The sequence below is a fragment of the Vipera ursinii genome, assembly GCF_947247035.1.
Source record: "Vipera ursinii genome assembly, chromosome: 8".
NCBI classification, from domain to species: Eukaryota; Metazoa; Chordata; class Lepidosauria; order Squamata; family Viperidae; genus Vipera; species Vipera ursinii.
The window spans coordinates 2,337,115-2,360,377 of NC_139519.1; the positions used below are offsets into that span (position 1 = coordinate 2,337,115).

The window sequence follows — 23,263 nt, forward strand, 5'->3', positions numbered from 1 at the left end:
CTAAGGAGCCGCTAAGCAAAAGACGCCACCTTTTCTGCCCTCTCTCTGGCTCTTCTTCTGTCGAGCTGGGTCCATGTGGCAACCAACCACTCCCCCCCCAGCGTCGTTCTGCGCCTAGTTGAGGTTCAGCTGCTCTGGCCCTGGTGCTTCCCACCTTCCGAAGTGCGGCTGTTTCACTTTCCCAGGGTTGTTAAACTGCAGTACCAAATGCCTTGGTTTAATTTGATGATTCAAATTAGCCTTAGCCTATCCTAGTTCCTAATCTAGTTTTTAAAATGCGCTTTTCTGTTTATACTACCTTCTGCTTGGTTGCTTTTTATGCTAATGTGTTATATATTCATATTTTGTTTTAAAGAATAATTTTCAGCATTTCTTTGCAATATTTTGATACATAGGAAACTTATGGTATGTATGTATTAACATGAAGGTGCCCCTCAAACTTCAGTCTTGAACTTTCTCATGTTAACATATTTTTATTGACCGTTTGCATTTTAGTTGCTTATTCTTCTAATTAGTTTTCTCGATTACTTTCATTCAAGCCTCACAATTTCTCAGCCAGGATGGCCAATAATTACATTGTTGTTGTTGTTAGTTGCAAAGTCGTGTCCGACCCATCGCGACCCTATGGACAATGTTCCTCCAGGCCTTCCTGTCCTCTACCATCTTCTGGAGTCCATTTAAGCTCACGCCTCCTGCTTCAGTGATTCCATCCAGCCACCTCGTTCTCTGTCGTCCCGTTCTTCTCTTGCCCTCGATCTTTCCCAGCATTAGGCCCTTCTCCAGTGAGTCCTTCCTTCTCATTAGGTGGCCAAAGGATTTGAGTTTTAGCTTCAGGATCTGGCCTTCTAAAGAGCAGTCAGGGTTGATCTCCTCTAGGACTGACCGGTTTGATCGCCTTGCAGTCCAAGGGACTCGCAGGAGTCTTCTCCAGCACCAGAGTTCAAAGGCCTCAATTCTTTGGCGCTCAGCCTTTCTTATGGTCCAACTTTCACAGCCATACATTGCAACTGAGAAGACCATAGCCTTGACTGTGCTGTCTAGATTTGCCATGGCTTTCCACCCCAGGAGCAAGCGTCTTTTAATTTCTTGGCTACAGTCCCCATCTGCAGTGATCTTGGAGCCCAGGAAAACAAAATCTGTCACTACCTCCATTTCTTCTCCATCTATTTGCCAGGAATTGAGAGGGCCGGATGCCATGATCTTGGTTTTCTTAATAAATAATTATTATTATTATTATTATTATTATTATTATTATTATTATTATTATTATTATTATTATTATTATTTAATTTCTATACCGCCCTTCTCCCGAAGGACTCAGGGTGGTGTACAGGGCAAATACAATAAAAATACAATATACAAAAACTAAAAAGGAATTAAATAGTGCAGCCCAATAACAATAAAAATAATGTGGACTGAAGCTGAGGATATTTGGAATAACTGGATTCACAAGGATTGCTGTAGCTAGAAGATGAGGGGGTTTAAACACATATTACTACCCTATTAGCACTTTGACATTTTGTTTACTTCAGGAATAATTTACAAATTAAAGTTCTAATGCAGTCGTTTAAAACAAACTACTAAATATAAACTGGTGTTTAATCAATTATTGGACATAGAGCTTAGAACTAAAAAAAATTGATCAATCTTTAAAAGACCTTTCCAGCTTTGTAAAGCTTCACACCTATGAGCTTAGTTTTTACATATGATTATTATCCCTTCTTTTGGCATATCCTCTGTGTTTCTTCGTTACCAGGCAAAGACTCATTTGAGAAGGAAGTATTAAGAATCCAGCCACTGGACATTAAATCAGTATTAACTGGGTATGGAATCATATCTGTAGCCTGTGGAGCAGCTTTTAAAACAGGTGGTACATTTTGCACTGAGTAGTTTTTCAAACCTCATGCTGAATATATTTTGATGGAGTCATCTGCAGGTCACAAACCATGAAAAACAATAACCAATTCCCTGTCCTAGAATAGGAGATGCCTTTATGCCTTGTAAGAGAAAGTGTACCCCCAAAGTCTCAATTGTAACCTGGTCCTCTAGGGCTGAAGCTGTTCCCTGAAATACCAGTGAATATTTATTTAGAAATGAGCAGCTTCATACTTGGAATAATTTCGTATTTGTTAGTTCATAGATAAGTAGTAAATAAGGTGCAGTATTTCTTAACACTTAAAAAATAAGGCAAACATATTAATGCAGTAAAATTGTGAAACCAAAAAATTAAAATTAAATTCAAGAGGCTATCAAGTACAATTTTTCCATTGTCCTTTACTTGAAAAAGTTTAAATTAGGTAAACGGCTTTGATTAAGGAAGGGTTAATGCATAGCAACTACAAATATACAAACAAAATAAATTCAAATTTAAAAAGATAATATCTGAAGGATAAATATAATATGGATACTTTGTGTAAAAATGCTACTAACTTTGTGCAGAATGTTAAGTCATAGAATAAAATAGCTTAGTGGTCTTCTCCAGGTAGTCCTCGACTTACAGACGTTTGTTTAGTGACCTTTCAAAGTTACAACGGCACTGTGATTTTGGCCATTTTTCACATGACCGTTGCAGCCTCCCCATGGTCACGTGATCAGATTTTGGATGCTTGGCAACTAGTTCATGTTTATGATGGTCGCAGCGTCTGGGTGTGTGTGTGTGTCACGTGATCCCCTTTTGCACCTTCTGACAAGCCAAGTCAATGGGGAAGCCAGATTGACTTGACAGCTGTGTTTTTAACCTAACAACTGCAGTGATTCGCTTAACAGCTATGGCAAGAAAGGTTGTAAAATGGGGCAAAAATCACTTAACTGTCACCTTACCAACAGAAATTTGGACCACAATTATGGTTGTAAGTCTATTAGTAAATCTACTAGCTGGAGCAGGAGACCCTGTGCCATTTCCCACAAGTCAGTGGTTCAATCTCTTGTTTGCACTTATTTGCACAGCCTTCGTTACTACTGTTAGATCTTAATTTTGCCTTTGCTCAGTCAGAAGTCAGAGAGGTTTTTTTGGTTCCTTAGGTCTTCTAAACACCTTAGATATTTTAGTAATTGCTAAGCTGTGGGACAGTCCAGTTGCTCCCTCTGCTACCCTTTTGTTACGTAAGACTTACAAGCTTCAATGTGCATATTTTACAGGTATGTGGGGAATCTGTCGAGAGATGTTACTGAGGCCCTAATTCTCCAGCTGTTCAGTCAGATTGGACCGTGCAAAAATTGCAAAATGATAATGGATGTAAGTTGATACTAGATAAGAATTTTTTATATGCATAGAACTTGGTCATACATCAGTCAGAAATATAGGACTGTGTGTGTGTGTATTTGGGTACTCATGCACAGGAGTATTCTTAACTAATGATTAGCACCTGCTTGGAGTTAGATAAGGGTCAACAGAATTCAAGGGAGGTTGGAATTTATTTAAGTTTATTGGCTGCCCATCTTACCCTAGGGTAACTGGGTAGCTTACAGGCACATCTAAGTTAAAACATCAAAAGTTAAAATCAAACATTAAAGAAACATGGGGGAAGGTGGGGGGGTCGGGGGGATGGGATCTGTTATTACTCAATCAACCATTGTGTTGTTCCCCCACTGGGGTCCCAAGCCAACTGGCAAAGCCACATCTTTAGGCCCTTATGAAAAGATAGAAGGACTGGGACCAACCTCACGTTGGGGGTCAAGATGTTCCAAAGGGCAGGAATAACAGCAGAGAAGGCTCTCCTCCTGGACCCTGCCAGCTGGAATAATCAGGCTGACCTGCAGCATGCCTCTGCTGCACGAGTGGTACGGGCCAATCCCAGTGGGGTGAGACGGTCCCTCAAGTAACCCGGACCCATTCCATTCTTTCGACATTCTTTGACCGGTGGCACCCTGAGGAGGCCCTCTCTGTGGGAGCGTACTGGGCGGAGGGAGGTTGACGCCGGCCGCAGGTGCTCCCCAAGGTATTCCGGACCCATGCCATGTAGGGCTTTGTAGGTCATTACCAACACCTTGAATCTCACCCGGAAGACAACTGGAAGCCAATGCAGCTCGCGGAGCAGAGGTGTAACATGAGAGTGTCAGGAAACTCCCAACACAACTCTCGCGGCTGCATTCTGTACCAGCTGGAGCCTCCGAGTGGTCTTCAAGGGTAGCCCCATGTAGAGAGCATTGCAGTAGTCCAGACGAGAGGTCATGAGGGCGTGAGTGACCGTACGTAAGGCATCCCGGTCTAGATAGGGCCGCAACTGGCGCACCAGGCGAACCTGGGCGAAGGCCCCCCTAGTCACAGCTACTATATGATCTTCTAGAGAAAGCTGTGAATCTAGGAGGACTCCCAAGTTGCGAGCCCTATCTACAAGGGGTAATAACTCACCCCCCATAGTGAGAGATGGGATATCCTGAATATCCCGAGATGCCGGTACGCACAGCCACTCAGTCTTGTCAGGGTTGAGTCGAAGCCTGTTCCTCCCCATCCAGACCCGAACTGCCTCCAGGCAGCGGGACATCACATCGAGGGCATCACTGGGGTGGTTTGGGGTCGAAATGAAAAGCTGGGTATCATCAGCATACTGATGATACCCAACTCCAAAACCACGAATGATCTCACCCAGCGGTTTCATGTAGATGTTGAACAGGAGAGGCGAGAGGACTGACCCCTGAGGGACTCCACAAGCGAGAGGCCTCGAGGTCGACCTCTGCCCCCCTGCCAACACCGACTGCGAGCGTCCCAGGAGGTAGGAGGAGAACCACTGAAGGACCGTGCCTCCCACTCCCAATCCCCTGAGACGCCGCACAAGATACCATGGTCGATGGTATCGAAAGCCGCTGAGAGGTCTAATAGGACTAGGACAGAGGAATATCCCCTGTCCCGAGCCCTCCAGAGATCATTCACCAGAGCGACCAATGCCGTCTCCATGCTGTACCCGGGCCTGAAGCCCGATTGGTACGGGTCTAGATAATCCGCTTCATCCAGAACCAGAGGGAGCTGATGCGCCACCACACTCTCAACAACCTTCACAAGAAAGCGAAGGTTGGAGACCGGACAAAAGTTATTTAACACAGCTGGGTCCAGGGCAGGCTTCTTGAGGAGAGGTCTCACCACCGCCTCCTTCAGGGCGGTGGGAAAACTACCCTCACTCAACGAGGCAGATATAACCAGCCTCGTGTCCCCTCCCGGGCTGCATAAACCAGCCAGGAAGGGCACGGGTCCAATAAACATGTGGTGGAGCTCAGCCTCCCCATAATCCTGTCCACTTCCTCCGGAGTTACAGGATCGAACTCCTCCCAGTTCACATTGACAAGATCACCTGTGTCCTGATCGTCTGACTCTGCCCAGTCGGAGTCCAAATCGGTCCGAATCCGAGCGATTTTATCCAACAGATGTTGACTAAACTTCTCGGCACGCCCCTGCAAGTGTTCCTCCCTCACCTCCTGATTGAGGAGGGAGCGGGTCACCCTAAACAGGGCGGCCGGGCGATTATCTGCGGACGCGATAAGGCTAGCGAAGTAATTAGACCTCGCCACCCTTATCGCTGCGAGATAAGACCTAATATGGGCTCTTAGTCGCAATCGGTCGGATTCAGATCGGCTGGACCTCCAACCGCTCTCTAGGCCCCGTCTCCGACGCTTCATCTCCCGGAGCTCCGCGGAGAACCATGGAGCCCACTGGGATCTGCGCCGGGTCAGGGGCCGCAAGGGTACAACTCGGTCAAGTGCCTCCGTGGCCGCCCTTTCCCAGGCTTCCACTAAGGCATCTGCCGAGCTGTGAGCAGAGGAGGCAGGTGGGGACCCCAGCGCTGCCTGGAATCTCTCAGGGTCCATTAAGCGCCTGGGGCGGAACCATCTAATTGGTTCAACACACCCACGGCGAGGAGCAGCAAAGCGGAAGACCAGCCGCAGGAGATGATGATCGGTCCATGACAGGGACATAACAATTGGAGAGCCCCCACCAAGATCATCTAACCACCGTCCGGATAGAAAAACCAAATCAAGGGTGTGGCCTCCCACATGAGTCGGTCCATGAATTACTTGCGTCAGGTCCATGGCCGACATGGAAGCCATGAACTCCCGAGCTAACTCAGAAGATCCTCCCAGGGATGGTAGATTGAAGTCTTCCAAGAGCATGAGTTTGGGAAACTCAATCACCAGTCCCGAGAGGATATTGAGAAGCTCAGGCAGGGCTACTGCTGCGCAACTAGGCAAAAGGTACACCAGCAGCAAGCCCAACTGTGCCCTAGGGCCGCATCTCAGGAGGAGAGACTCACACCCAACTATCTGAAGAACGGTGGCCTCCTGCGGACATAAGGTCTCCCTCATAACTACCGCCACTCCCCCGCCCCTACCCTGAGCCCGAGGCTGGTGCAGCACCTGGAAACCTGGTGGGCAAAGATCAACCAGGGGGATACCACCCTCTGGGCCCAACCAAGTCTCCGTGATGCAAGCCAGGTCCACGTGCTCCCCCTCAACCAAATCCCGGATGAGAGGAGCCTTATTGGCAACGGACCTGGGATGCATTACTAGCTGTCCAGGACTGCATATAGCGAATATAGGTTGGACGTGCCTGCCCTAAGCATACTCACACTACTAAATGAAACCAGCATCATTAATTTAGAGGGGTCCTTGCAAGTTACCTTCCTGTTGCCTGCATCTCATCAACCTTGTGATACATGTAGGATACTGAATCATATTCTGAATAGCAAAACACAATGGGTAGTGTTTCTGCTTTTATATGGTAAAGTTTAATATTAAATATTTAATATTAAAACTCATTCTAAAAATTACTTTCAAAGGTTCATGAAATCAATTAGAAATGCTGTAATCCTGTTAAAGGAAAAATAAATGAGATTATAAAGAAGTACAAAAGATAAAAGGAATGTGTGCCTGCTCAAAAATATCCATCAGATTTAGTGATTCAGATAGAAATGTATAGGATTGCACTTTCAGTTTGGCCGTTAAAAAAATAATGCATCCATTTAAGTGGTCTAAAACAATTACTTTTGAATACTTTCTTTGGGGATAGAATGTCACTTTCTCTGTCAATATTTTGATGTGGCTAACATCCTTTGTCCAAAACCAAAATCTTCCTAGAGGCTAAGAGTGACTGTTTGTCCTCTCTGTTTAAGCAGACAGCTGGGAATGATCCGTACTGTTTTGTGGAATTCTATGAGCATCGTCACGCAGCCGCAGCTTTAGCGGCAATGAATGGGCGGAAGATAATGGGTAAGGTAAGCTCTCAGGTCTAAACGGGACATGGAGCAGACTGTGGCTTTAAATAGATGGATGAAAACATGTTTTAAAAAAGAAACTCTAAAGGTAAACTTTTATCCTGTTTGAGCCTTGTATATTACAGAATTGAAGAACATTTTGAGCTAAAACTGCATGATGACTTCACAAATGAAATTTGGGGAAACTAGCTTGGCAAAATAAAGCATAAGGTTATAAAAAGGAAAACTATTTAAAATTACTTGCTATTCAACTTCATTTGTGGGAGAATCTTGTTATTTTTGATAAACCACTTAATGTGGCAAAGTCATGGTTTGAATGCTGCAAAACCTCAATGTAACGGATGCGTTTTTAGCAGCCTTTGGATTTTGTGGATGAATTTTTTGCCTGGACTTACCAGAAGCAGTGGACAAGTCTGTTGCCACCGAAGTATATAAATCATCAGTTTAAATTTATGTTAATTTAATAATAATCACAGTGACTTATGTCATTTTTATAATGATGGCATAGCCCATGTTGACAAATTGCCATGAATGATATCATTTGCAGTTCTCTTTAACATTCAGGAACAATGTTTCTCCCCCCCCCCATCTGTTAATTCAAGGTTTCACTGTCTCATATGTCAAATCATTGACAGGACTGCAGATTATATTAATCTTTGTTCTAACTTTCCTGGATATAATTCAAGTAAATATTATTTCTAGGAGGTCAAAGTGAACTGGGCAACAACCCCCAGCAGCCAGAAGAAAGATACCAGCAGTAAGTCCCTTCCTATCCTGAGTCATTACTCTTTATTTGCACAAAAGTCTTTTTAATGTTAAGCAATAAGCATCATGCAAATATTTGCCCTATTATTTTGATCATTATCCTAAGATATTATTTAATGTGTTTGTGTTAATAAACTTAAGAACAAATCTAATCTTTGTCATCAGGTAGTACCGTTGTCAACACACTGCGTTCACAAGGTAATTGTATCTTCTTAAACATAAAATGAAATCTCTCAGGGGTATCTATTCACTAACCGCCTGAAGCTATTGGGGGGGTGATTATGTTGTCGCAAGCTTTCTGCCTCCTCCTCCTCTCTCAGATGGATCAGGATGTGGACTGTTGCCGACTTGTAAGCCCTGTGACCCCAGTGGGCGTGTCCCCTCTGTGAGGGGAAGCTGCTGCCCGTGCTGCACCCCCCACACTTCTTGTGGGGTACCATTTGCTCCTCAAATTGGATCTTCCTTCCCTCCTGTTACTTGGCAACCCGGGGCTGCCTCTCTACTTGCCCGGCCTGAGAGCTGTGAGAATCTGGGGAGGATGTAAAGGGATTCTTGCCAGAGTGGTGCTGTTGCAGCGCCAGGTGTGCCGTGAAACCTGCTAGAGGTGCGGAATATTGAAGTGGGCTTTGTGTGACTATGAAGAACCTCCTTAGATATGACACCTGTGTTTCGCCAGTTCTTATGTAAATGGATCTAATCTAAATTATGAAGGGATTACTCTTTCCGTTCTGTTGCCTTCAGTCTTAGTTCACTTGCTCATGGATTTCACATACTTTGAATTCACATGGATTCACATGGTGTAAAGGCTGGGCAACCAAAACTCTTGGCTTTTCAGAAAACTGTCAAATACTTTAACATCAAACTGTTGCAATGCAAGGTATCTTTTTGACTGTTATTCACACAATATGACTAAGTTTGAGCTATATGTAACTTAGGTTTTCCATAACTAGTTTGTGTAAATTTTATTCTCTTGCTCACAGAACCAGTAGATGTGGTAGCTTTTTTAATGCTAGTTTTACAAAATAAAGCTACAAATGCAGCATATGTTTGTTTTGGATTTGAGCTAGATGAGCATAGTTCTGATGGTAATACATTTTCTGCTATGAATAATTACAGATAATATAAAAACAATAAATGTTAGTTTTATGTAATTTTCTATACATTTGTACTGCCATGTTTCCTGATGGATATATAATAAAACAATGTTGTATTTTTGTTACCTGATAGGTTAATAAAATCTAGTTTTCATGTAGTTTCTGTTTGTGTGGAAATCAGTACAAGATTTTTAAAATTACCATCACCTATACATCTATGAACACTCTGCAAACTTGTACATTTTTCTCTTTTCTTGATAAGACCACTTCCATGTCTTTGTTGGAGACCTCAGCCCAGAAATTACAACTGAAGATATAAAAGCAGCTTTTGCACCATTTGGAAGAATATCGTAAGTAACATCTTATTGTCAGATATTGGGGACAATCAAGTATTCAGTTGAATGCAATGAATAGAGTGTTGGCAAATTAATTTATAGTCTCTAAAGAGAAGCATCTTTTTTGTATTCAGATTATCAAATAATTAGTCTTACTAATTTTGCTTAGTGTTTTAGAAAATACATATATTTTACAATATTGGAAAATCTGTGTTCTAGGACTTATAATTTAGTTCACATTCTAGAATGGATTCTCATGTTAAGTAAGGTCTCTGTCTCCTGAGGCATCATATAGTCTCATTAACGCAGCTTTAAAATTCATCGGGTTTCATAGAAAATGTGGCTTGCAAGACTTTGGCTTTTTGTGAAATGGGTGCTCTATTAAATAAAATAAACTAGAAATTGGTGTCCAGTGTAGTGCATTGCTGCTGTTGCTACAGATGTCCAGTGAAGCTAGAGTGACATGATAACAATGTTACCATTTTACGTAATCTGATTTGAGTACTCACCAAAGGTTGAATAACAATAGCAATAGTTTGAAAAGTAATTTCTAAATGTAGAACATCATGAACCGATTCATTAGTTTTGTAACTTGTGCACACCTCCTGAGACCCAAGGGAGATGAATGGGTCTCTTGCTTCCTCCTATCGAAGGCTGGTCTTCAAATTATTTCTTACTGTTACAAACCTTGATTCAACAACACTTAAATTAGCTGTTCTCAGGACTGACAAAAGCCAAGAAGAAGTTTTCTGGCCTGCTGCTCACATTGCCTGGATCTGCGCAGGACAGTGCAGGGAAATGCTCTGCACCCTCAGCAAAGGTCCTAGTCATTTGGGAGAAATCACCTCCCAAGTGCTACACAATTGGCTGGAAATCTTCCCTTTATTGCAGTTTAAAAATGTTTTAGAAAAATTAAATATCAGATTGCCCAATTGGGATTACATTAATATAGGTGAAATTAGGGTGCGTGGTGCCCTTTTTCATCCTATGTGGAATGAGCAATGAGGAGTAAAGTGGAAAAGAGGAGCGAGCGTTCCTGGAGCAGCTGGTCTGTGCTGGCAGCAGGATGAGAGAGTTCACTCTCTTGCCCCTGTTTGCATGCTACACATTACTCGAAGAGACCACTTGAGCCTCAGATGACTTAGAAGCTGTTCTGAGCCAAAAGGCCCGCTGCTGAGTTGAGTTCAGCCGTTCATATGATATGCCCCCCCCCAGCCTAGTTAGGGTTTATCCGTCCATTCTGAATGGGTGACAAGAGGCTGTCTGTTCTTTCTCGCAGTACAAATGCTTCCCTTCACAAGGCCTCTTGCTAGTGCGAGTGTTCCTGCACTGCACTGCTCTGTTCGTGAAGGTCCCATCAAACAAAAATGGGATCTGTGACCGTTCCTGGGCCAGCCAAAGAAAGAATGAGGCTTCCCCCCATCCCTAGAGAGATCTCTTTCTCTCTTTCCCCCGCCCCCCATGTTAGACGTCAGGCTGCCCTCTCTGCCTTGGGCCTAGCTGTCAAGAGATGCTGTGGCAGGATTGCCTAGTCTTAAAGGTCCCCAACTGTCTGGGGCTTTGGGGATATTGGGAGTCCCTTATGGCCACTCCCTCAAGAAAGCTGCTGTTGTAAACATGGTGACATTCTTCCTTCTGCCCTCTGAACTTGTAGGATGTTCCCCTCCTAGCTTTGCCTCTCTGTCTCTCCAGTCCTATCCCAAACAAGAATTGATCCAAACAAGACACTAAGCTTCAACCTGATTCCTGAGGCTTCTGCTTCTTTTCTTTACATCATGACAGCCATCTTATCTATCATCTGTCTGTCTTATCGATCTATGGATCTATCAATCTATTTATTATGGCTGCCTATCTTAAACAAATAACTGGACAACTAACAAACAATACCTTAAAAGCCATGTTAATGGAAAATAACTTAAACAATACAGAATTCAGTTAGGAATCATAATTTTCTTACAAAATATATATTTAATAATCAAATTTGTATAGCCGCCCATCTCACAAAAAGCGACTATACTACATATTCTGAAAAAAGCAAAGTATTTTATGTTGTAATTAGGTAGTAATCCTAGTGCATGTCAAGGGGTACCATGTTTAATATTAAAATACTTAATGGTAGGGTCTGATTTGTTCTGAGAAAAAGTATTGCTTCTGGGGGGGGGGTGTGGAGGAAAAGTGAAACCTTTGACCAAAGTTTATTCTTAGTGCTCTTTTTCCTAAAGAAGAAATTTTGCTTAAAATATTTTGGATGCTAGGATTTAGAAGCAAAAACTATGTGTAGATATTCTTCTGAGATTTATAAGCTAAAAATTATTTCAGTTTTTGTTTAAAGGACAAACCAGTTTGGTGTAGTAGTTAAGACATCAGACTAGAGACAGGGAAACTCTGAGATCTAGTCCCTCCTTGGACATCAAGCTAGTCACTTCTCTCAACCCCAGAAAGGAGGCAAACCACTTCTGACAAATGTTGGCAAGAAACTGCAGGGACATGTCCAGGCATTCTCTGAGAATTGGACACGATTGAATGGAAGTAAAAAGGAACCTTTAATATTTATAATGCATTGAATACCAATATAAAGTTTGTTGTTTATCAGCTGCAGTTGAAGTCTCTGATTCATGACCCCTTTCAGGGATCTACTAATGTCAGTGAAGGCGAATTGGCCTGTGCGCTCCAATCCCAGCCCTCTGCCTCCCTGAACGTGGTGCAGAACTGACCACAGATAACATGAGCTGCACAGGTTTGCCATTCTCATGAAGACATCCATTTAGTTGCCCATGGTTGTGGTTCCTCTTCAGATCTTCCATATTCACATGGGAGCCTGTGGGATGGAGGAGGGGAGTGCATTGCCTCCCCACGCTCCTACAGTTACATTTGTAGGCCTTTAGAGAGTACAATACTTTTGTGGAGGTCTCTGTAGCCCTTACTACTGGTAAAGATGGTCTGTCCTTGTTTTGGAAATAGTTGTTTGATTTTGATTCGTACAGACTGAGATAGAAGATGACTAAGCGAATCTACAATTGGCAGCGCTTAAGTTCTTCCTCATTCAGGTGTCTGGTGTAGCATCTTCTGGACATCATTTTATTCTCTCTTGAGACCTGAGATTTTCAGGGTACCAGAAACCAGTCTTCACAACCACAGTGTTTGGATTTACACTGCAGGATACATAGGATATATAAGAACAAAGAAATATAGAACCCGATGAGGGCTTGGTTCATGGTCTTGGCCAATTGAAGGCCTAGGACACATTCCAGAGCAAGATTTGCCCAAGTTTAGTGTTTTAAGTTTAAATTTTTGCAGTCGTAGTCGGCTCTGTTTTTAATGTGATAAACTTGTAAACTCCAGACGTGAGTGAACGTAAAAGTTCTGCTCCTGCTGTGCTGTACGTCTGCAGCTGATTCTTGAAAGGGAAGGCCTGTCTCCTAGTCATCCCAGTGAGCTTCATTCTGGGTGATTCTGAATAGCTTCATTGAGATTTGTGTCAGCCTAGAGGTAGGAAGGGCAGAATACATGTTGGAAGCTAAAGAGTCTCTACGCATCCATCCTCAAAACCCAAAACCTCTACCCCACTAGCTTGTGATCCAGAATCACTCTGGCAGCATGCTGGTGCTAATCCTAAGCATGGGTGGTGTGTACAGGTGTGCTTATATTACATCAGTAGCCAAAACTCTTGTTCCTTAACCACTGAAAGAGATGTGAGAAGAAAGAACATTGGAATATATTTAAGAATAAAAACACAGCCAGCGTGCAGTCTTTCAAGTTTCCTTTAATTCAGAAAGTAGAAGAACGTGTACTTCATCTGTTATTTTTAATAGCTGAACTATAATGCTACATATTTAGTATATTGAAAACATTAAAAATAAAAAATGTTATTTTATTCTCTTGAGGGGTGGCTTTCAATTTCTGGGTGAAAATAATTTGTTGTAGTCTAGTGATAGTTCCAGAAGTATTGATTTGAATAATTCAGTATTTGTATAAACTTTAATGTATAGTTAGAACAAATTAATAATTATATACTTCTGTATAAATGCATTTATTCTATCAGGGTTTGACTAGCATGTCCATGTGTTAGTGGCTTGGGTTCTTATTTTAAAAAATGATAGTTAAGTACAGAGAATCATCCATGTTATTATGAAATTAATTGTTCCCTGTTCTAACTTAGACAACTAAAAGTTTAAGGCAAATATCCATTTCTTCTGGATTTTTGGGTTATTTTCTTTCTTATAGAATAATATCTTTAATGATCTTGATACCTGGTTGGCTGTTCAGTGATTTTCCAATTCCTTAGCTTCTCTTTCTTGTAGATACTGAATGTCTATAGAAATTCTTTTGAGGACTGCTTGGCATCACATGAAGCCTTTTCTAGATTTAGTGTATGGGACTGTCTTTTGGGTATCCTGCATGGCCTCCCCCCCCCCCCCCCCGCTTTAAGTGTCTACGTGTCAAGTGCCTAAATCATTGGGTTGGGGAGGGTAAAGCTGGCTGCGTGTCTTAAGCCTTCTCGATAGTGCACCCTTAATGCATAAATTATCTGAGGGGCCCTTAATTAATGAAAATGGCAACTTCCACCAGTGGGGTTTAGCTATTGTAGCTGGGTCTTTGTCTTTTTTAACTCAATCTCAAATAATAGGGCTCTGGTTATTTTGCAGAATGTCTCTGAAGAATGGACAGCATTGCCATGGCTAACTGCAAGCTACAATTCACAGTGGACAAACGTTGTAGTTTTTCTATTTACTTTTATAAATTTTTACTTTATATACTTTGTAGTTTTCAATCAGTCCTGTATGATTGTTAATTACGAATGCAGTTTTTAAAAATTATTTAATAGTGTATAGTTTAAAAAAACATGTTAGTGTTTATTTTCTTCCATAATGCAACCATTTCTGAAAATGTCAATTTCTCAAAATTTACAGCTGCCCAAGTCCAAAAAGGGGGTAACGAATTGACCTGAGAAAATTAAAGAATTCAGTTAACAGGCGACGTATGCCTTTTAATTCCTATTTTTTCATTTTTTCTATTTTCTATTTCTAATAAGTAGGTAGAATGTGTTGGCCAATAGTAAGTTTATAAATTGCATGGTTCAAGAGAGCCTGTTGCTAATATGCTAGTCAACTCCATGCCCTCAGTTATTCCTTTGAATAGCTGCTTTGACCATGCATAGTGTTTTTAACAGTATATAAGAGCATTGAACTGTGAACCAACGACTGTAAAATAGTTGTTTTTAAAGCTATTGATTTTGCATGTTTACAGAATTAAGTTTAATTTTTGCTATCATGTGATAAGACTTTAGTAAAAGGGAAAATTGCTTTGTATATTGCTGGTGCATTTAAGAAGTTCATTTTATTAAAGGAGAAACATGAAAAATGAGCTGCGTGTGAGACATTTTTACTTAAGATTCTGTTCAGTTGATGTTTAATTGGCTTTCTCTTTCCTTTTTAGGGATGCCCGAGTTGTTAAGGACATGGCAACAGGAAAATCAAAAGGATATGGCTTTGTTTCTTTTTTCAATAAATGGGTGAGTTCCTGCGTTATGATGGATGGTTTTACACCCAACGCACAGCTGGTCAAACGTATCCAGCAACTATTACGGAAGGCATCTTGATGAAGCTGGTTGTGTAATAACACAAAATGCTGAAATAGTTAGATATGCTTTATTTCAGAAATCTTATGGCAGTAAATTACACCATGTTACTAATAATCCAGAATCTTACAAGCTAATTCGTTATTACTAACAGTCCGGATGTACTAAGTAATTTTTCAGCAGTATAGTTCCAGCAACATAGATTTCCACTTGCTCTAATTTTACAAGACTATAATATTTCATTGTCCCCACACTAATTCATTCACCCCCTGAAATCTATGGAAAACAGATTCTCTTCTGATCTCACTCTAAGAACAAACACGAGCATGATTCCAAGTTAGCGTTTATACTCCATTTTTGGAATGGTGGTCTCAGTGAAGCTGAGATAGAGACTGCAGTGAATTCTGCATGTGGAGAACAGATGAGATTTGAGGAATGTGTAGGTAAAACTTTGCACCATTTATAAAGAAAATGTGGGCAGCTCATCTTCAGGCAAAATGGATGTTTGCTTACAGCGTTCTAATGACTCCTCCTTAGGCATTTTCAATTCTTGAACTGAGTTGCCCAAGGATGAATAATGGATGAAAGCTATCAGCTGTGGTGAAATAAGCCAAGAAAGGGACTGAGAATCATTTGCCCCTTGCCCTGTGTGGGTAGGGTGGGGGGAGGTATTGGCATGAAAGCTCATTCCCTCACCTGTTCGAACTGAGAGGTTGCTAGCAAGGTGGCTTGAGCAAAGCACTCCCTCAAAGCTGCTTTGGGGAGCGACGTGGCCCCTCACTTTGCAGTGCCTCGTCAGTTGCCCAAAATCTGCTCCTAGCTTTAGCAAGTGCTGCTGAACAGGAGCCACTTGATTGGAGCAAATCTGAGTCACCTCAGGCAGGCCTAACATACGTTTCCCCACAATTGGTTAGACAATAAATGAATGTTTCCTCATAGGCCTTTGTGTTGTGCACCAGTGACGCCTTTTCCTGGATAGGGAGGCTCCATCACTCATGCCCTTGTCATCCCCTGTTTGGACTATTGCAACGTGCTCTACATGGGGCTATCCTTGAAGAGTATCCAGAAGCTTCAACAATTACAAAATGCAGCCCTGCAGGCAATTTTAGGTGCCCAAAGAACACCCAGCTCTCTGAGCTCCACTGGGTGCTGGTTTGCTCTGTGGTCTTGTTTGGGAGGCACAGAGGACCATGCAACTGTAGAGCTGACAGGCCCCAAGAGAAACACACCCCGCCTGTATTAACGCTAAATGTCCATTTTGAATTCTTTTCCCTTTTTGAAATGTTATAATAATTTTTAATATTAAATTAATTTTATTATTTTAATTACAATTTTATACATTGTTTATATACTGATTATATTGTGCACCACCCAATATAATCAGTATATAAACAATGTATAAAATTGTAATTAATAAAATTATTATTATTTATTATTATGAAGGAGATATGCAGTTTAGACAAATCAAGCAAGCAAGCAGACATAGCCCAAGATAACTCTTTTTACAATTTTTAAATTTTATATATTATGTGTTATAATTGTGTGCAAGGGAGAGAAGGATGATCCAGACACAAGAACAATAGGACAACTGCAACACTTCCCTTTGTTTGGTTTTGGAAATAATGATCAATCTTATCTTCAACTAATACAATGAAACTTAAATTGCTTGCGGTTCATAAAATTTCACTTCATAATGCTTGTATATTCACATTTATTTTAAAATAGATACTGCTCTTTTCAGAAAAGAAGCATATTCTTTTCAGTCTTAATTTGTTAATAAATTATTTTTATGATACAATTCTTGAATTATGTGGGAAATGTGGAGAATGGTGAGCCACAAATAACCCTTTTGTAAATCAGAGTGATATCATTTTATTCCTCTTGGTAAATTTAAAGACAAGACTTTTGTAGATGTGATACTATTATAAATGTTTATGACAGGCAAAAAAATACTATGATTTAGTGTTCTTTGAAAGGTTTTTTAAACATTTTTTTTCTGGATAGGATGCAGAAAATGCAATTCAACAAATGGGGGGACAGTGGCTTGGTGGAAGACAAATCAGGACTAATTGGGCAACCCGCAAACCTCCAGCTCCAAAGAGTACATATGAAAGTGAGTAGACTTCAAAATAAATTAGGCATTTCTAACTATAAGAAACAAGCTTTTCTGAGTCCAAAAGCACTATCCTTCGCTAAGGACAAGTATATCCGATTAATGGGCTATTGCTGGCGCTGAAAGATTTAATTCTTTAAATTTTCAAACTAGGCTTTGAATTCCTACCAGTGTTAGATTGTGAACTAAATATTTCAGAGATTGAAATTAATACCATTTAAAGTTAATTGTAAAAGGAAATCAACTTTGACTGTCCTTTGGAAGGGCTGAAGCTGAAGCTCAAATACTTTGGCTACCAAATGAGAAGAGAGGACTCACAGGAAAAGAGCCTGGTGCTGGGAAAGAGTGAAGGCGAAAGGAGGAGAGGAGGGCAGAGGAGATGTTTAGATGGGGTCATTAATGCAAGGAATATGAATTTGGGCAAACTCCAGGAGATGGAGGGAGGACGGGGAGTCCTGGGATGCTGTGCTCCATGGAGTCGTGGAGAATTGGACAAAAATTAGCGACTGAACAAAAAGAAAAAGTTAATTGTAAATCCTTAGGATAGAGCGTGATAGTTTTGGAAAATAGTTTTTCAAATGTAATTTCTTGTGTTTCATTATATCCAGTATTTTTAGACGTCTTCACTTTATTGTAAATAAATCAGAGACTGTTAAAAGCTTTGTTTTTTTACATAGCAAATGCCAAACAGCTCTCCTACGATGATGTTGTAAATCAGTCCAGTCCAAGCAACTGTACCGTGTATTGTGGTGGTGTAACTTCAGGTCTGACAGGTAGGATATGTCGTTAATTTAGAGTGACCTTGTGAAGAGCAGCTGAGGCGCACATTCTGAAATTTTTTCAATCTCCTTGTTTGCAGAACAGCTCATGCGCCAGACATTTTCTCCGTTTGGGCAGATAATGGAAATCCGGGTCTTTCCAGATAAAGGGTACTCCTTTGTACGGTATGAAAATTTTCTCTCGCCCACCCTGTTTGTGTTTTCAGAAGTTTTCTAAAACCACCTCTAGTTCGTCTCTAACTAATGTCAAATTCACGTTTAGAATTAGAATTTTTTTATTGGCCAGTGTGATTGGACACACAAGGAATTTGTGTACATACCAACAAGTGATAAATCATGATCATAATCATAAAATACATTCATTAATGATAAGATACAGCACTCGGTGATAGTCATAGGATACTAAATAAGCAATCAACGTAAATCATACTAGGATACTAAATAAAACTATAAAGTAATTCACAGAGAGATGTATAGTTGCAGTGTGCAAAACGTTTTTAACACAGTTTCATTAATATTTTAAAAACACAACTGAGGCTTTGGCAAATGCTATAAGCACTTCGGCCAGCATGAAGGAGTTGGTTGAAAGAAGCCTCCGCCTGCAGCCCTTGACCGCAGCAGGATCCACCCAGACGGCTTCATCAAGGCAAATTCCGTGGCTCCCTTGTTTCAGCAAAAGTTGCCTCTGCAGCCCTTTGGAAAAGCAGATCTCTTTCTTCACTTGGCCCTAGAAATAATTTACTGTCTTATCCTTACATCGAATTAAGTCATTTGGGTCACCAACCTCAGCAGTTTTACAACGTCTGGACATCAGCTCCCTAAACTCCTCACCGAGTATCTTGGATGTTCACAAATCCTAAACTTCCTGAGGTTGAGGATCACTCGTCTTGAATGTTTCCATCCTATCCTGCACCTATCTATGAAGAGAGAGAGAAAGAAGAGGTAGTAGGAAAATGAGCCCTGAAAAGATTTGGGGAAGAACATGGGACATCTTGATACTGAGCTGGATACCACAGCAAGGAAGCGATTGGGAACGGTAGAAAGAAAAACGAGTGCAAACATTTTCATCTTTCAGATAAAACAGATTTCCAAGAGTCCATATTAATCTAAAAAGCTCATTAAGTGACACCAGATACCTGGTAAAATGAGGCTTCCATATTTTCTACTTTATTCTGTATACTTTAGTACTATATGCATTATTTTAGAAGTCTCATAGAATAACAGAGTTGGAAGGAACCTTGGAGGTCTTCTAGTCCAACCCCGTGCTCAGGCAGGAAACCATTTGCCATTTCAGACAAGTGGCTGTCCAAAAACCTCCACTGATGGAGCAGCCACAACTTCTGGAGTTAAGCTGTTCCACTGGTTAATTATTCTCACTTGTCAGGAAATTTCTGTGTTAGAGCTACGTTTAATAATCTTCCATCCTGCTCTCGGGTTTTGGAGCATGTCAACCCCCTGTTCTCTGTGACAGCCCCTCAAGTATTGGAAGACTGTTACCATATCCCCTCAGTCCTTCTCTTTGCTAGATTAGAAATGCCTAATTTCTGCTTTGTTCATTGTACAGTTTAGCCCCCAGCCCCATAATTACCTTTGTTGCTCTTCTCTGCACTTTTTTTAAAAGAAAATTTTATTGGTTTTATTGGTTTTCTAGTTTTACATTTACATATTGGAAAAGCAACATGGTGGCTGAGTTGGTCAATAATTCAATAACATACAAATATCTTTAGTACAGATCTCAAATTATTACATTAAATGTTTCCCCTCTTTTCCCCTTAGTATTTACTGTCTCATCTTTAAATTAGTACAATTCTTATTATATCAATTAAAAAATAACTTTCTTGCATTTATCAATAAATTTTTAGTTTATACATATCCTAGTTGTTTTAACATTCAATCTTTTTAGATAATGTCCTGGTTAATTTTTCCCCATTTTTGGTTTCCCATTAATGTTTATCTTTAATGCTTGATATTTATAATTTCCAAGTTTTAAATAACCCCAATTCATCACAAGATCTAATGTTCAGAATACACGTCTATTTGAGTTCTCACCATTTTATATCAACTATTTAGTAATACAATATAATCTTCTGGTAATTTCCAGATATCTTAAATTTAGTAACCAAAATTCCTCCTATTTCAACATTTAATACTTCCTGTCTTTTTCTCTTAATATCTACCGTATTTTCCGGCGTATAAGACGACTGGGTGTATAAGACGACCCCCTACATTTCCTGTTAAATTATAGGGTTTGGGCTATACTCGCCGTATAAGACTACCCCTCTTCCAACGCACACCAAATAAAAATTAAAAAACAGATTTGATTTTAATATGGCAATTTTAATTTATGACATGCAGGTACTTAGTAGGAAAACTGTCACTTATAAACAAGGCTGTTTATCATCAAACGTAAACATAAAACAGTGCAAGTGGATTAAACATAATAATAATAATAATAATAATAATAATAATAAGAAGAAGAAGAAGAAGAAGAAGAAGAAGAAGAAGTAGTTGGAAGGGACCTTGGAGGTCATCTAGTCCAACCCCCTGCTCAGGCAGGAAACCCTATACCATTTCAGACAAGTGGCTGGCCAGTCTCTTCTTAAAAACTTCCAGTGTTGGAGCATTCACCACTTCTGGAGGCAGGTTGTTCCACTGGTTAATTGTTCTAACTGTCAGGAAGTTTCTCCTTAGTTCTAGGTTGCTTCTCTCCTTGACTAGTTTCCAACCATTGCTTCTTGTCCTGCTTTCAGGTGCTTTGGAGAATAGCTTGACTTCCTCTTCTTTGTGGCAGCCCCTGAGATATTGGATCACTGCTATCATGTCACCCCTCACCCTTCTCTTCGTTAAACTACACATACCCAATTCCAGCAACCGTTTCCTATTTTCCTAATTCACTTTTTCACTTTTCCTAATTCACTCTAAAGCTTTCCCTGCGCAGAGCCTTAAATAACACCAGCTGCCTGCAATTAGTGCAGGTTCTCATCCCACCAGGCTCAAGGTTGAGTCAGCCTTCCATCCTTCCGAGGTAGGTAAAATGAGGACTCAGATTGTTGGGAGCAATAAGCTGACTTTGTAATAATGCTGCTTGGGGGGGGTGTGTGAAAGCTCTAATAAGCAGGCATATACATAGAATGAAGGCTATTGCTAAGCACATTGATTTGTGCTTTAAATTGTAAGCCGCCCTGAGTCTTCGGAGAAGGGCGGGATATAAATGGGATTAAAAAAAAAGACCAAATGGGAGATCCGCTCCAGGTTTTCTAGCCAGCCCGCCCAGTTCCTGAGTCAAATGTGTCCTTAGAGCTAAGCAGCTGCTCTGGCTACGGCATTCCCCACCTGCCTTTCAAGTTGCTCTTGCATTCCCCACCTGCCTACAGCTGCTCTTCAACTTTAGAAGGAAAGACGCCCAGACCCCAGCCTGTAAAAAAATCACAGACTGCAGCTTCTACTCCAATTGGTCCCGCTTTCCCTGCGCAGACTAAATGGAAGATCCACTCCAGGTTTTCCAGCCAGCCCTGTCCCTAAAGTTTCAGCACCTGGCGTATAAGACGACCCCTGACTTTTGAGAAGATTTTCATGGGTTAAAAAGTCGTCTTATATGCCGGAAACTACAGTACTATCTCATAGCAGTCACAACTGCAACAATCATTATTTGCGTACATTTGTGATTGCCGTCTGTGGACGGCCTGAGTGGGCTGATACAGGCAAAAAGATTTGGCCCATATTTGGGCTGACAAGGTGTTCAAAATACTCAAGATATATCTCCCCTGTCTCTTCCTTCCCCGATGCAGCTGACAAAGTGAGAAAGATCCTGTGGCCTGGAGGTTAAAACAACTGCCTAATGTGCAATCAGCCCAGATTTGAATCTCAGAAGGGTGTGGCTGACTGATGAGAACAAATAAGTTTGAAATAGCTATATCAGTCTCCCTTTAATTCTTTGTTAGCAATCCAATAAAATTTACCTGTGTGTGTATATCTATCTATATTAAATTACCTTAACATTTAACCTTTATAAGCAAATCAGTGTTCAAATTTAACTATTAATATTTATACTTCCAAGTTATAAATAACCAAAGTTTTGTCATCTCATAATATCTAATATTTCAAAGTACACATCTTATTTATTTGAGTATATTCTATTTTAATTCGCACAAGTAAGTCAAAACCCCAAATTTCTTCAGTCTTATTCTAGCTTGCTTTCTTTGCCAAATCGTCTTCCATGGCTGTGCTTTAGAGTCATCAAACAAATCTCCCGGTATTGTTATATAGATTGTTTGACGTAGGAAAAACCATCTGGTCGCCATTTTTGGGGGAGGACTAACAAATCATCTCTTTATTTTTCCATCTTGATGTAGTTGTCCTGAACTGTTTGTCTTCTCTTCAATCTGTTCTTCTTGATCCTCAGGTTCTTTTTGATTTATGTAGAAAGTCTCTTCCTTTTTTCATATTGTCAGTCCCTTTTCTGGGTTTTCCATTGACGGTACTTGTTGATCAATTGAATCTTCTGTCATAATCTTTAATTGTTCCACCTTTTCTGTTATATTCTATGTAGTTGTTTTTTTCGATGTAATCAAAGTTTGAGTTTGTATATCTGGGCTGACATCTTGTTCTTTTCTGTAACCTCTTATTTCATCAGTAGCTGTAGAAATAGTTTGATGAATTGCTTTCAACATAGGGAGAATCTGTTCCTGATCTTCATCCATATTCTCTTAGTAATGTATTAGGATAAAAGCTTTACGATCAGAAAATGCAAAAAAAAAAAAAGATTTTGTCACTGAATAGGGAACACAGCTGGACTTCTCTCAGCTAATGTCTCAAGGTTGCATAAGTCTTATCGTCTGGGTTGCTGGCCAAGTGTCTTTTAAACAATAACAAATTGTAGTATCAGGTTTAGCCACAAGATGTCACCCCTACCCTTAAAAGTTTTCTTTTAAATTCAAAGTTTTTATAACCTTTTCAGTTTTGCTTCTTTCTTATAAGTAAAACCCCCAATCTTCAATAAACATAGAAAATCTTTTAGTCCACAAACTTTAAAAAATAGAATTCCAATTAGGATCAAGTTATTCTTTAAACTCCCCTGGATAGTCAGTCACCGCTGTTTCTAGAGGGAAGGGTAAAATCTCCCTTCCCTCTCCACAGGGGGGAAAGTACGTAAGGCAGCTTATGCAGGTAAAGAAAATAGTCAGGATTTAAGATCGGTAGATCTCACCCAGTCTCATCTGCACTGCTTTAAAATTGCCTGGTGGTAAGTGTGACTTTGGCTGTCTGCAGCCTAGTGCCGAGCCATATTGCTATGGCCGGTCTTTCGTCTGCCGGTTTGGAGGGCTGCCTTGGATCAAGCGAAAGAGCTACCGCCGTCCCGCAATCCAACGGGCATCCCCTCCTTGCTGGTCACCCCTA

At 40.7% G+C, this 23,263-nt stretch overlaps 1 protein-coding gene across 10 annotated transcripts in view; it reads left to right on the forward strand.

Moving 5' to 3' along the window:
• Positions 1-23,263, forward strand: part of TIA1 (TIA1 cytotoxic granule associated RNA binding protein) — a 28,580-nt gene that overhangs the window by 963 nt on the left and 4,354 nt on the right. For 2 of the 10 annotated variants that reach the window (XM_083368170.1, XM_083368173.1), the window contains exons 2-10: positions 3,139-3,235; positions 7,101-7,202; positions 7,905-7,959; positions 8,133-8,165; positions 9,324-9,411; positions 14,833-14,908; positions 16,979-17,087; positions 17,765-17,860; positions 17,947-18,031. In XM_083368170.1, coding sequence (XP_083224296.1) covers positions 3,139-3,235; positions 7,101-7,202; positions 7,905-7,959; positions 8,133-8,165; positions 9,324-9,411; positions 14,833-14,908; positions 16,979-17,087; positions 17,765-17,860; positions 17,947-18,031 — 741 coding nt within the window. Of the gene's footprint in view, positions 1-3,138; positions 3,236-7,100; positions 7,203-7,904; positions 7,960-8,132; positions 8,166-8,211; positions 8,845-8,901; positions 9,412-14,306; positions 14,375-14,832; positions 14,909-16,978; positions 17,088-17,764; positions 17,861-17,946; positions 18,032-23,263 lie in introns of those variants that run through there. The other 8 variants (XM_083368172.1, XM_083368174.1, XM_083368175.1 and 5 more) reach the window with 5 other exon arrangements.